Source organism: Gymnoscopelus braueri (genome assembly GCF_963280865.1).
Source record: "Gymnoscopelus braueri genome assembly, chromosome: 19".
Taxonomy (NCBI): Eukaryota; Metazoa; Chordata; class Actinopteri; order Myctophiformes; family Myctophidae; genus Gymnoscopelus; species Gymnoscopelus braueri.
The window spans coordinates 19875853-19890681 of NC_137621.1; the positions used below are offsets into that span (position 1 = coordinate 19875853).

At 41.1% G+C, this 14829-nt stretch overlaps 2 protein-coding genes across 3 annotated transcripts in view; one reads left to right on the forward strand and one right to left on the reverse strand.

The window, feature by feature from the left end:
• Positions 1 to 382: 382 nt before the first annotated feature.
• Positions 383 to 8180, reverse strand: LOC308074246 (putative E3 ubiquitin-protein ligase UBR7). Its single transcript, XM_080413620.1, has 11 exons — positions 7969 to 8180; positions 6768 to 6901; positions 5357 to 5417; positions 5161 to 5256; positions 4200 to 4253; positions 3946 to 4051; positions 3697 to 3845; positions 2987 to 3169; positions 2400 to 2556; positions 2171 to 2232; positions 383 to 1214 (listed from the first exon to the last, which is right to left on the reverse strand). Exons 1-11 carry the CDS (start codon positions 8092 to 8094, stop codon positions 1131 to 1133), a joined length of 1212 nt encoding a protein of 403 aa, XP_080269746.1. The 5' UTR covers positions 8095 to 8180; the 3' UTR covers positions 383 to 1130.
• Positions 8181 to 10523: 2343 nt separating this feature from the next.
• Positions 10524 to 14829, forward strand: part of LOC308074245 (inositol-tetrakisphosphate 1-kinase-like) — a 46046-nt gene continuing 41740 nt past the window's right edge. For both annotated transcript variants that reach the window (XM_080413618.1, XM_080413619.1), the window contains exons 1-2: positions 10524 to 10754; positions 11381 to 11576. In XM_080413618.1, coding sequence (XP_080269744.1) covers positions 11482 to 11576 — 95 coding nt within the window. In that variant the 5' untranslated portion in view covers positions 10524 to 10754; positions 11381 to 11481. The remainder of the gene's footprint in view (positions 10755 to 11380; positions 11577 to 14829) is intronic.

Below are 14829 nucleotides of genomic sequence, written 5' to 3' on the forward strand. Positions count from 1 at the left end.
GAATAGTTTGAGTATGAAATTATGCGAATGCTATGGCCTTCGCAGTCACCAGATCTCAACCAATTTGAACATCTAAGGGAGATTTTGGACAGATGTGTTAGACTGGAGAGGCGCTCTCCAGTCTCCACAATCATCCAAAACATGAAATGAGAGAATATCTTTAGTTAGAATGTGTTCCATCCCTCCAGTAGTTCCAGAGACGTGCACCATCTACACCAAGGCACAATGAAACTGTTCTGGTGGCCCAACACCTTACAAAGACAAATGTTTTTTCCTATTTGTCACCTGTCTTATGTTTAAATTGCAAACTCCTGACATTATTATAGTTAACAAAAAAAACTAAAGACATAACCAAAAAAAACTAAAGACGTAACCAAAAAAATAAGGAAAAAACATTTTAATGAACTACAATACAAAGACTTTACAACCAAAAAGATAACTGAAACTGTATTGTTTACAAAACTTGACTAAGACAAACTTTAATTAAAATCTTAGTGTTTTGCCAATTAATTGGGGGCCAACTTAGTATATCCTCATGGCCCACAGGGTGAGAATCACTGTTCAATATTTCACATACTGTACACAAGCCTGGCATTTTGGGTGGACATGAAATATATCTTCCACTTTTTTAGCTGTACTAAACTGAATACAAAAATGTATTGTGTTTTTATTATACAATACATCTCTGACCTTTTTGGATCTTACCTCTGACAAATACCACATTACAATAAAAAAAAAACTTAACTACAACTAAGCCATTTCACAAAATAAAAAAAGACTAAATCTAGAAAACCCACTTTAACCCATTAAAACCGGGAAAGCATCTGTGTCAAAAGCATAATCTTGGTGTGCAACAAGGTTTCCAGTATGAATGATTAGGGCCTCAATTAAAAATACTGGACACCAAAAAAAGTTGAGTAAGCAGCTGGGTCTCTCAAACTCTTCATAACACTAGGAATCTTGGGACTTTTAGAACAATGTTGCAAGCAGCAAATTTCCCATCAGCAATTAATTCAGCAGATAAAAAGGTGGGATGTTTTACATTCAGTCTTTGTCTTTAGGGATCATGAAACAAGCAGGGTGACAGCAGTCAGTCAGATGACAGCAGTCAGGAAGAATCGGACTCCTTTTTACTGGTAGCCTGCATTTGTTCGACGTCTTTTCCTCGACTGCAGCTCTTCAAAGAACTGCTGTACAGCTTCAACTGTTACCGCCTGACAAAGAGAGAAACAGGTTGAATGTGACATTGAAAAGAGTTAAATAAGAAAATGTCAGCAACTGACTTTGATGGGATTTTGGATCATATTCATTCATACACACACACACACACACACACACACACACACACACACACACACTGTGTATGAGTATCTACAGTACAGCAAGAAAACACAGTGCATGGCAGTGGGGTTATTGCACTGTCGATCAGCATGTTCAGGTTTCGGTACCCAGAATTGGCTGGGTTAGTGTGTAGGTGAAATAGGCTCTTACTGCCCCGCTCTTGCTGATCGAGGTCTCTCCCCCCCCCTCTCTCGCTGAGCGCTGACCCCTCCACTCTCCCCTCTCCCTCCCCGATCCAACTATGGTCTGACGTCGCACAACAGAAACCACTGCCTAACAACGGCAACTTGCGCTGACAGATTATTTTGACTAACAACCCTGATTTGCACTGATGGGAATGTCCAGTCCATATATGGGCATATCTGTGTGACCGCCACAGACAAACAGAACTTGAAATTATAGATATACATAAGCTACTGTATACGCCAAAAGCACAGCATGCGCAGCTGGAGTTATTACGCTGGCAATGCGGCGTGTTCTCTCTCCATCTCCCTCCCTCGCTCTCTGAGTGAGCTCTGGTCTGACGTCATACACAGCCTCCCTCTCCATATCCCTGTCTTGCTGATCGAACTCTTGTCTGATGTCATAGTTCTCCCTATCCCTCTCTCTTGCTGATTGAACTCTGGTCTGACGTCACACACAAACAATAACCTTTGTCTAACAGTTTACAGTATATACTCCATGTACATATTATGTGCAGTATACAATGTACGTGTTCAGGTATACATATACAATAATGGTATACACACATTTACACACAGTAATATACACTATATACTGTACACACAATTAATAAATTAATTCAGGGCTAAGGACAGTATTTTCTTACCTTTCCTTCAACAGCATGCTGTTGTAAGAATGCTCTCAGCTCGGTCTTCAGGTCATTGTAATCTAAGGGGGGAAAACTATTTTATTCAAGTCTAGACCAGTAACCGCTGCATCATTACGTCTATTTAAGCAACATTTAAAAGATGTTTCAATGCCATGTCATTCCCATCTTGCTCTGCCTTCAGCTTCCACTCTAAAAAGATGTGACTGGTCCCCATATATATACTCACAGTAAATCATCTCCAGCTGTTGCACACGGTCCATTGAGTTCAGGAAGGACATCAGCGGGTCCTCGCCGAACGGCTCTGTCCTGCCTTTGTTCTCGTAGGCCAGAATGGTGTCCGATTCATCAAGCAGAAACTGCACTCCTGCCTTAACGTATGCTCTCTAAGCATCAACACAGAACACAAGACTGTCACCAACTGCACTGACTGTGTCCATTTAAACACTTTTAACCAGGTGTCCCTATTTTGGGCAGGTTATTTACAGGTGACACATTTTAATATTATTATTATTATTATTATTATAATAGTGTATATATTTTATTTTTCCCCAAACATATTAAAACACAGAAAATAGATCTACAAGCTTAAAAAGCGATGTGATGGGAGCTTGTAGATCGGCTATATTCACACGACACTGTCGTACAATGGTATAAAATAGAGCTTAAGGTTTACCAGTTTATGAATGGTGTTTTACATAAACTGGGATTACATTGAAAGCAAAGTCACCCCATGTGTGTTGACTTGGTGTTGGCCTCCATCATGGCATACAGTCTAATTTGAGTAAAGAGGCATTCGGTACTATTAAGACCCACCTTGCAGCTGACACAGGTGCAGAGTTTGGTACGCCATTCATAAGGCCAGAACACAGCTCCCTCCCTGGCCCTCTTCAAACCCAGGTCTTCTAGTTCCGTCAGCCTGCATGCTCCAGACTTCACAGAAGCGCCTGTCATTTCCTGGTGAGTCCGTTTGCAACAGGAACTCCTGTTTGCGGCCTCCTGAGGCATGAACAACAACAGTGAGGTCTGAGTCAAAGACAACAGCTGTGTTTTTGTTCTTTATATAGGCGTGAAGAGTACCAGAGGGCAGAGGGCCAAGCATGATTAACCCGGCCTTCGTCAAACAAAGTAGCGCTTCAGAGATCGGCATCATGGCCACCTTTTAACGGCGAGTGACACAGCGAGAGGATGCGATGATGGCATCGCTCTTGTTTACAGTAAGCGGTCCTGTGAAGCTGGGCCAAATGCCATCCCTAGAGTAGGGGAAACTGAGCCCCATGGATAATTTCTCCTCTCATTATCCAGAGAGGAGGAAGGCACAAAAAGTAACTGGAGATATCAGCCCTCTGGGTCTACACCTCTCATTGCCCTCCAGCACCATCTAGTGGCAGGCTGGTGACACTCACGAAAACCCAGTAAGGCCTCCATTATTCAACACATCAGCAGCTACAGAAAAAAAGGTATATATGTATACTGTACACAGACAATCACAATCATCTGGTCTCATCAATCACTAGTTTGCTCACCTTTTCCTGCGTCTGACAGCCACAGCTGGTGGAGGACCCTTCACCCCCATTCTTGCAAGAGTCACACTGTTTTACCTCCTTCTCCCCGTCTTCCACCACGACCTCGGCCTCGTCGTCCTCACACTGGCTGACTTTGATCACCGGTGGAACTTGATGTGAAAGAGGACAATGGAAAAAGTGAAATTCTTGAATTTGCAACTAAAAAGGCCGGCTTTGTCTTTGCCTGGCTGTGCCAGGAAAATAGGTCACCTGCAATGTGAGCAGCATAGGTCCACAGGAAGGGGGCCTTGTTCATGCAGGTCTCACACACCATCTCCTGCAGTTCCTCAGAGTCCACCACCGCACAGCCCAGGTGCTGTCAAATAGAACACGCACACACACGGATGAAAACTACAGCGCGGGGAGTGGAAGTTTTATGCTGGTGGTTGTTAAAAGTTAAGGCGTTCCATATGTTCAGTAAAACAAGACGCCTTCCTCGTTTACAATGCTGGCTCACCACTTACCCTGGTGTGAAACCAATCCTCACAGGTGATACACTGAATCATCTCATCGTTGACCTAGCAGGAAACACAAAACAAACATATAATCAGTGGTGGGAAAAGTACTCAAATTCTGTACTTAAGTAAAAGTACCAATACTGCAATATAAAAAATACTCTGTTACAAGTAAAAATCCAAAATTAAAAATGTACTTGAGTAAAAGTACAAAAGTATTGGCATCAAAATGTACTTAAAGTACCAAAAGTAAAAGTACTAAATATTTGAAAATAGCCGATCTACAAGCTCACAACGCGTCGCGATGCGACGCGTTGTGAGCTTGTAGATCTGCTATTTTCAAATAGCCTATGTATAAAATAGGGCTGAAGTGGTTAATGTATGTTTCATTATATCATAGTTTATATCTGAAAAGTAACTAGTAACTAAAGTTTTCAAATAATTGTAGTGGAGTAAAAGTACAATATTTGCCTCTGAGATGTAGTGGAGTAGAAGAAAAAGTATTGGAAATTGGAAATACTCAAGTAAAGTACAAATACCTCAAAATTGTACTTAAGTACAGTACTTGAGTAAATGTACTTAGTTACTTTCCACCACTGCATATAATCGCTGTCGGACGGAAACCTTGTATGTCCAAACCGTCACTTATCAGGAAATGGATTAGTTCCGAAATGGATTAGTTCCGAATGGTTAAAATGACAATGATCCTGATTACTTTGCTTAATTATTGTATGATAAATTATAAGATTGTATTTTTCTTCAAGCATGTATTGGCCAAAAGGCTACAGGTAATGACCTCTGATTTTATTGTGCCTCTGAGAGGAGGGCAACGTGCAACAGCTGACCAAATAACATGAACTTGAATTAATTGCAAAGTTTCATGATCACACGACATCAAAATCACGATTGTAGCTCAACTTTCGATTAATTATGCTGCCCTGAAGTTGTGGAAAATAAATTAGGTAAATACCTGGTCATCAGTGTCTGGGTATGGACGGTCACATGAGCAATACGTGCCATGGAAGTTGTGGTTATAGATATTTTTGGCGTTTTGGCCGTCCTTAGCCTGCGAGAACAAAAACAGAGAAGGAATAACTCAACATAATCTTTAATCTATGTGACATATTATGCAATCTTTTAGAGACTGAGCTAATCTAAAGACTTACAGGAATCAGTCGACAATGGAAATCTCCAAACTTGCCATTCCCACAATCACAGCGAAAATTTCTGTAGAAGAAATTAGCAAATTGTGACAAAGGTTAAAAAACAAAACAACACACTGTCCTTGATTTGACAGTTATCAGTGTAATGTAGTACAGTGGTTTTCAAAGTGTGGTCCAGGGATGTGACGTGTCCTTGAGGGAGTTCCATGGGGTTCCAGCTAAATGATTGATAGTTATCCTTCACCATTAAGTACAAGTAAATACAAGTATTTAAAAAAAAAAATCCATGTTCTCTATAGAGAGAGAACATACAAGAATGGAATTTTTGTTTTATCAGACTTTTACCGTTGTCTCTATACCTACAGTAGATGAATACGGTAGTAAAGTTATTCTGGGCCAAATTACAGACCACAAGAGACCAAATCATGTCAAACAACAACAACAATGTTCTTAGATTGGGGTCCAAGAGATGCAAATCTTGTTAAACAGGGATCCGTGGCCTAAATATGCCATATTAGGCCATGGATCCTTTTTTTTTAAACTTATTTTTTCATCCAGTGCCAATTGGCTAAGTAATCATGGGCGCTACTCTCCCTCTGCCAGCCTGGGGAAAGCCCCGAACTGCACTCATGCTTCCTTCAATGCATGAGGAGTCCATGAGGATTTTTATCAGCTGACAGGGGGGAGTTTCCCCGGTTGGACATAGCATGTGGAAGGAAGGAACACGTTATTCCAACCGGTTCCTTTCCCCTCCATCAGGCGCCCCAGCTGACCAGGGGGACACGGGGGTAACATGCAAACTCCACACAGAAAGGCCCTTTCGCCAACCCCTCCTAGGGTATGGGCACTGATGACATGGGGGAGAGAACACGTCCCCAGCACCCACAGCGTCCCCGGGGGGAATCGAACCCAGGACCTTCTTGCTGTGAGGCGCCAGCGCTACCGTGCCCCAGCCACAGATCCTTTTTAGCGGAGACCCTCAGGGCTCAATCCTAGTGTATTTTCTGTTTTCTGTAATTGTGGGGAAATGCTGAAACTAGCTGAAATCAACAAGCTCACAATGTGCAACGGCATCGCATTGTGAGCTTGTCGATCTGCTATTTTCAGCGAAAGCTTTCCCCACAATAAGGATCAGGCATGCAAACAGCCCCGACGTGAAAAAGGTGACAACATGTTGTTTTCTTTTGGGTCAGGTGTCACACAATTGCCCTATTTGGGTTCAAAAAGGTGACTGTAGCTGAAAAGTGACACTTTTGCATGTCTGAAGGATGCTGGGGTTTAAGTGGTTAATAAGGACCCAATTTGATATACATATATTGATCACATTCGATATGTGTATCAAATTGGGGTCCCCTTAAAAAGGTTGAGAAATACAAGAAAATAAACTACAGTACGTTCCTGTAAACTGACCCACCTTTTGGTATACAACTCAATGATTTCATGTCCTTCGTGGCATTTATTGGTGCAGGCAAGACAAAGCCCTGCAGGATCTGCATCCCGGGGCGTGCAAGTGCTGCAGGCAAACACAGCTTGTCTCTTCACATAGCCCTGCGTTTATTACAGCAAAAAAACACCAACAAGTTAAACAAACCAAACCCACACAAGGGATTTGAGCTTTCTATCTATTGACAAGAGGATAATGGACATTGTGTCAATAGCTCTGATTCGAGGCAAATACGTGCACGACTTCTGTGCCGTTTAAATCAGGGTTATATGCACAATCACATCATTCATCACATGCACTGCAGACAGTGGTTCTCAAATATGTTCATGAAAATGTATTGTGCCAGCTAGCCCCTACGGAACCTCTCCCTCCGCTAAGTAGCTCCGAGATGAGGTCCCTCGTTGGTTCCTGCCGTTTGCGGTCGACATTGTCGCACATTTTCCACTTTTACATGTTTCTTACCCCTTTCTGCACATCGTATCCAAAAAGCAAAGCAATTGCGCCACTCTCTCAGATGTTTTAAGTTCTAGCGGAACATAACAGCTTCCAACGAGTTGAAGAAAGTATTTAATTTGCCTCGGTTTTCATCCGGTTCCATAATATTTTGCATTAGAAGATGCAATTCAACATTTGACCAGTAGGGTAATCAGTAATGTTATCTCAACGGGCGCAACTCTTGCGCAATGTCTTAAAAACATGTAACCGGATGAAAACCGAGGCAAATTAAATACTTTCTTCAACACGTTGGAAGCTGTTATGTTCCGCTAGAACTTAAAACATCTGAGAGAGTGGCGCAATTGCTTTGCTTTTTGGATACGATGTGCAGAAAGGGGTAAGAAACATGTAAAACTGGAAAATGTGCGACAATGTCGACCGCAAACGGAAGGAACCAACGAGGGACCTCATCTCGGAGCTACTTAGCGGAGGGAGAGGTTCCGTAGGGGCTATGTGCCAGCCTGCCAGGGAGCATTTATGTTGTTAGAACGTTTTTTTTAATCCAAATATTCCACATTTTATTGCTAGTTTCTATAAGCAGATCTACAAGCTCACAACGCGTTGCATCACGACGCGTTGTGAGCTTGTAGATCGGCTATTTTCAAATAGCCAACGTATATAGGTCTAAGTCTGAGGCAAATACGTGCATTACTGGCTGTGCCGTTTTCCATTTTACCTGGGGGTAAGAGCATTGTTCAGGGTCACTTCCAGCCAACACACACAAAGCGTGTGCGATCTCGTCTTGATCGGGAGTGGCGTCATCGTCGAGCGATATGGCAGAGTCATCTTTATTCACCGCCATTCTAGGGAGCACAAAGGGATTTGTGAACACAGTCACACACAGATAAGCTACAGCTCCGAAGCACACAACAATATTGACAAACGTCTTTTCCGGGCGAGATTCGCGGGAATAGCAGTGTTGCCACGTCTGCTTATTATAAGCGACTTTGGGCTTGTTTTTCTGTAAAGTTGCTTGGAAATATTGGTAGTTCCGTTCCGGGTGTTGCGGATTTTTTGGGCTTGTTTCTAAAGTGTAGTTGCTTGTTTTGGGCTTGTTTACTACTGTTGTTTAAACCAGTGATTCTAAAACATTTTCATGCCAAGGACCCACAAATTAATATGTAAAAAAAATATCCAAGGACCCCCACCCTGAAAATATTTTGTACCAGGGACCCTCACCCCCTGACTGTACTAGATTTTTGTTGTTAAAATGTTTCATGAATATTCTATATATATATATTATTATTTTTTAAACACCAGATCTACAAGCTCACATTGCGACGTGTTGTGAGCTTGTAGTAATAGCCGATGCATATTATAGTCGCTTCTTTTGGGCTTGTTTTCATAGACCTGTTTGCTTATTTCTATCACAAGATCTGGCAACACTGGGGAATAGCCACGTGGAGGAAGTGGCGATACTCTGATGGGAGGTGCTACAGATTTCGCGGATTTTCAGAAGGCTTCTTCAGTCGAAATAACCGGCATGTCATTATGGCTGGTTGTTTTCTTCTCTACAATGAGTTGTGAATGGTTTTAAACGTTTAAATGAGGGTTATGTGCACAATTACATCATTCACATGATGACTGAATAGTTTGATTTGCACGTGGAAAATATGCTATTTGTAGTTAAGTTTCTTGCCCATCATTATTACACACACACACACACACACGTTGGTTGTTTGTTTGTTTGTTTGTTCGTTCGTTCATTCATTCAGTCAGTAGGTTGCTCCCATATTTACAAACATTATGCCAAATAAACTAACATACAGTTCCAAAGTAGCCTACAGTGGATATAGTTTTTTTTTTGTTATCAATTGTTTTTATTATCATATCAGCAATACAATTATGTTTGTATGGATACATTTTTCAACAAAAAACAAGATACAAACACATACAGTGGATATAGTTTATATACTGGAATATGTCACCTAAATCACCTAAAGACATCTTGTTGTGTGTGGTTGGTAATCGGGCCTATCCTGCTCAGTGATGATAACTCTAATCTGAATCGTAACACAAGGTTACAGTTATTTTATTCTCCAGAAGATGGCGTCCCTGTAGCAAATGTATTATTTACCAAGTTTAACATTTGTGAAAATGTATGATCGGCTCTGGTGTCAAGGGTTGGACTCTTGGACCATGGCCTCGACTTGTTGCCCTATGGATCATCCATAGGAATCTACATTGCATCCATTATGGATTCCTATTTTAAGAGTTCAACTTCACACTTTGCATTTAAAGGCAGTCCAGCATCCATATTCTGGGGGGAACATTAGCCAAAAATAGCAGATCTATAAGCTCACAACAATGGGTCACTAGATCGGCTATATTGGTGAAGAGATTTGTTGTAGATGGAAAAAAGTGGACCAAGTACAACAGAACCAACCGGGGCCAGGTCCAAGTATAGGTTTACCAAGTATAGGGTGGTAAGGCTTTGTCTTTTGAAAGGGTTACAGATGTTAGTAGTCTGTTAGTAATCCTATTTGAATTTTACAGTGTAGATTCCAGAGATTAAAAATAAAATAAAATTATAAATATCAAATGGGGGTCCATCCATGGTGGTCATATCAAAATGGGGGTCTTTGAAAGATTGAGAAGCACTGAGAGAATAAAAACATTTATCCACTGGAATCTTTTTTTTCTTCTTTTTTTTGGGTTTGGCTGTGGCGGGGGGGCAGCCGGCCAGGGAACCCATTTCATTTGTTTTCATTTAGTTTGGATCACTGATAGTATCATTGACCTTTGATCTGTCTTGGATCGAAATTGATTGATTCTAGCGCCCCCTGTGGCGGGGCTGGGAATGGGCTGAAGTGCAGCGTTGCCATGTTTGCTTATTATAAGTGACTTTAGGCTTGTTTTTTTGTAAAGTTGCTTGTAAATATTGGTCGTTGCGGTTTTTTGGGCTTCTTTTTAAAGTGTAATTATTTGGGCTTGCTTCCAAATTGTTTTTATTATTGTTTAACACAGTTCTCAAACATTTGCATGTCAAGGACGCCCAAATTAATGTATTTCTCTGCAGACCCCCGTCTGGAAAAACATATTTTCAAGATCTTTTTTGAAAAATAGCAGTAGATCGGCTATTTTTAAATAGCCAATAAAGTGCTCATGTGGCTCTTAATAGTGGCTTCTTTTGGGCTCGTTTTCATAGACCCCGGCTGCTTATTTCTCTCCCAAAATCTGGCAACACGACTGAAGTCACACACCCTGATACCACACCGCACACTATGTGCGCTGAAGGCAGCAGCAGCAGGACTGTGTGTGTATGTATGTTATGTATGTATGTGTGTGTGAGTGCGTGTGTTTGTGAGCACTGAGCAGCAGTCAGTCCGTTCAGTTCCGAGGTGGAGAAACATCTCTGTCATCTAGTGTCAGCTCGCCTGGAAACTTCAGTGACAACAGAGAATGGGAAACCACCCGAGCTAGGAACACATTTCACAAGGAAAAAAAAACAAGAACTACCAGGTTAGCTTCTTCTTGAGCCACACAGCTCTTAGATCTCTTCGTTGCCACTTGTATTTTTTTTTTACATTCAGACAGTTGTGTTAAGTTGACTAGACTTGGAGCGTTAATAACCAGATATTCACAAATGTCATATCTGTATTCACTCATCGCTGGGGAGCATTGTTAGCTAAGGTAGCTTTACTCCTTTGCAATGCATACCATTGGTTAGCTGTGCAGTTTGCTAACTTAGCTAGCCAGCTAATGTTAGCCATGTACGTTTAAAGGTAAAAGGGGGCATAGGTATACACTACTACTAATTTATATTGATAAGACAGTTGGCGACATGCTGCTGTTAAAGGGAATGCTATAGACAGTGTGCCGTTTTGCAAGTATAGGAACAGATCAGACCCGCAGAGAGCCTCGTTGCAAGGCAAGCTTCAGGATCCTGTGTTAGTTTAACACCGAGAATGTAAAATAATTATAAATATATTGACCCATAAGGGACAGTTTCTTTACACTATGGGGCCATTAATGGGCACATTACTATACTCTCAGAGTTGTACTAACTAACAGTTTTTTTTCCTGTAGGATGAGCTCTCGCATTACAAGTGGTGAACTTGTGTTTTTTTCCCTCCCTGCTCTGGTAGGCTGCTCTGCTCTGTGAGGCCACGGTTTCCTGTTTTCAACTGTCCAGGTTCTGTTCAGTCACATCATCTCTAGATTGAGGAGAACCAGCCCCACAGTGGAGATGCAGACCTTCCTGAAGGGACGGAGAGTCGGATATTGGCTCAGCGAGAAGAAGATGAAGAAGCTGAATTTTCAGGCCTTTGCTGATTTGTGCAGGTACATTACATATAAAACATACATTACATATAAACATATAGATACATATAGAGCTCATTCCACTCATGTCAAGGAGTATAAGTTAGGTTCTATAACCCATGTAAGACCTGAGGCCGATTCTACAAATGCCTTCTAAATCAGAGATTTCTCAAACTTTTTTCGTGTCAAGGTCAGGGCCCCCAAGTGTGTGTGTGTGTGTGTGTGTGTGTGTGTGTGTGTGTGTGTGTGTGTGTGTGTGTGTGTGTGTGTGTGTGTGTGTGTGTGTGTGTGTGTGTGTGAATGAATGACCCCATCCGAAAATATTTTGTGCCAGGGACCCCAGAAGAGAAGACTTTTGTTAAAAAAAAATAGCAGCTGTACAAGCCCGCAGCGTGGTGACTTGCTGTGAGCGTGTATATCTGCTATTTTTTAGAACCACTGTTCTAAACCAATGTTCTAAATCCTGAGAGTTTTCTGAAAAACGTATGATGCTATATATATATATATATATATATATATATATATATAGTTAAAATCTAAAATGACACAGATACTTTCCTGGCTCGAATGGGTTAAGTGTAGCAAACAAGGACGCATGCTTCAAATAAGTAATGTTTATAACGATTTTGTATGGATATGTGTTCTTAAAAAGCCTAAAGATTGACATTTCACGATGTGTCTACTGTCTAGACCTAGTTGCTGTTGGTGGTGATGATGATTTATTATGGCATTTGAATACCATCTTTCCCCCTACATCAAATGAATGGTCTTTCCCATTTACAACTTTCTCATTAGAGAGTGCTCCCCTGCTGTCCACTCTGTTCTCTCTCATGTCTCTTTGACATTTGAGGTTTCCATTAAAGCAGTGTTGATGAGGCTGGCTGGCTGCTCTATACCAGCTCCTTGTCTGTTATAATAAAAGGCATTCTTTTGTATTTCCATGTTTACACACCAAGGGACAAAGGTCCTGTATTAAAAGTAATAGTCCTTGGTTGGTTGTTCAAGAATGTATTACACATGAGTTGTTACCTACCATCAGTTAATCAGTCTATCCTGGTTTATACATGGTGCCAAAGACACACGATGTGTACAGTATGTACAGTGTACAGTATCACGGTAGGATTTTAATAGAATCAATGGGCTATCCATCTGTTATAGAGGAATTTCAAAGATTAGTGACTGTTCTACAGTTTTGAGTAGCACAACATTTAAGAGATACTTTCTAGAGCTGTACCATGAATGGGATACTAATTATTGCGTAGTAGTAACGTTAATATTTCCACGCCCCCAAATCACCTTATGTACAGTTGTAGTGCCCATTGACAAACCTGTGTTCAGTGTCTGTGGGAAAACCTCTGGAGTTTCTTGAAGACCTCGCAGGCCAGCCTTGGCTCTTTTTGTTTATAGATTTGGAAAAGTTTTATTTTTCTGTGCGTGTGCAAAATCTGTCCAAAAGCACACAATTAACGAACTAATCAACAGTGTGTTTCACTGTCAACATGATATATGTTTTCTCCACAATGCAGATGGGGAGACACAGTGTAGTCTGATTGTTAGCCTGCCTTGTTGTGGCCTACCTAGTATCTGTCTCAAGTGGAGTGAAGTGTTATGTAAGGTGTGTTGTAAAGTGGGCCATGAATTTCCTTGGCAGACTGACTGTGAGAGGAGTGAACTATACATGACCAGTTGACAAAAGGCAGTGCATCGAAGATTGAGAAGATACTCCAAAGCATGAGGACACAACCTTCTTATCCAATATCTCTCCTATTGTGTCAATGTCAAAAGAGATCGTGTTATAAGACAGTCGCTGTTGAAAACACAATAAATAAATAAATCAGTGACTGTAAGAATAAATAAAAACATTTATGAGCTTAATTTTTTAGCTTGTGGGTTAGGTGTTTGTCAGCTCTATTGTTAAGTCTTAGCCGTTATGGCCTTAATTACAGATTTTTATGCAACAAAGTATAGGTAATTAGGGTTTAGTGAAGGACAGTCACCTTTCCAGTAGGGTTGTTTGTTTACTCACACAACCTGATTGAGCCTGCAGCACAGATTATCACATTGTAATCCACACAACATTTTCAATCTCGCACCACCATCCAAATCAGTCCCGTCTCTGGAAGCTGGATTGTAGTATACCAGAGGGGATTGAAGTGGAGTATTAAGATTTGGTGTTTGTGGTGTTTTCCACTGTCATCAAATGTATTATTATTATTATTTTTCGATTTACATGGAAAATGGACACAGAGTATGCAACTGAACCTAATCTATGATCATGATCTCTTTCTCATGAAACTCTTTCACTTGTATTTCTCTTTTTCACTCCTACTGTAGTTCTCCTTTTCAAACATATTTCCCCCTATCACATACTATGTTAACAAACAAAGTCGTGCTTAAGAGGAAGACAAAAATGGAACTAAACATCATCTTACTATATGTGGCTCCCATATATAGACATGCTTTGCTTTAGAAGGCCTGTTGTCTCTCTAGGAGACACAAGTCCCTGTATAGAGAGCAGAGGTATCTCTCTGCTGCACTTCTGTTGAGACATTGGTATTATACTGTAAACTTGGACCTCTCCACAGCTGCTATTGTGGATTAGTGTCAGCTCCTTTGTTAAACCTCGGGCGAGAAAAACAATTGTACTTTTATGGTCTAGTGACATTAACAAGAATGGCTTCATTGGTACTCTTGAACCAATTGAGCTTGTTATGTTCGTATACAGACAGAGCATACTCTGTCTGTCCACTATCCTTACTAAATAAAGGAAACAAATCTGAGCAAGAAATGCATCGTCATACCGATATTAGACACTTAAACCTCTCAGGCCAGGCTCTCCTGTGGACTCGATCCCAGCATATGGTGAATCTGACATTCTGAGTTCTTCTGTGTGGTATCTGCCCGGTCTTGTACATCTGGGCACAGGGAGATCCCTGCTGGTCTGAGGCAGTGTGCAGCGGAGCCTCTGGCACACCAGGTTTTATGTTTGTGTCCATTCATAATCATAAGCTAACACAGCAATTCAGACTCGGAGGCTTCCTGGAGATTAGGATATATCTTGCATTTGTTTACTCTTGCATACTGCTACGGTTTGTCCTTTGTTTGAGTGTTGAGGTTTGAGAGCCTATGTCTAAAGACGATTTTCTGTCCAAGTGTTACTTAAGGGTTAGGTTAAGTTATTATTATTATTAGTAGTAGTAGTATTAATATTAGTATTTCATTTAGATACAACAGTAGAGAGACCGGAAACTAAGGACAGAGAGATCAGAAGACA

What these genes read in the sequence shown, in the direction of transcription:
- LOC308074246 (XM_080413620.1), bottom strand. Translation starts at nt 8,094, where the DNA reads ATGGCGGTGAATAAAGATGACTCTGCCATATCGCTCGACGATGACGCC. An exon ending in CTATGCTGCTCACATTGCAG is followed by an intron (nt 3,846 to 3,945) that starts GTGACCTATTTT and finishes TTTCACATCAAG; the next exon opens with TTCCACCGGTGATCAAAGTC. An exon ending in AGCATGCTGTTGAAGGAAAG is followed by an intron (nt 1,215 to 2,170) that starts GTAAGAAAATAC and finishes TCTCTTTGTCAG; the next exon opens with GCGGTAACAGTTGAAGCTGT.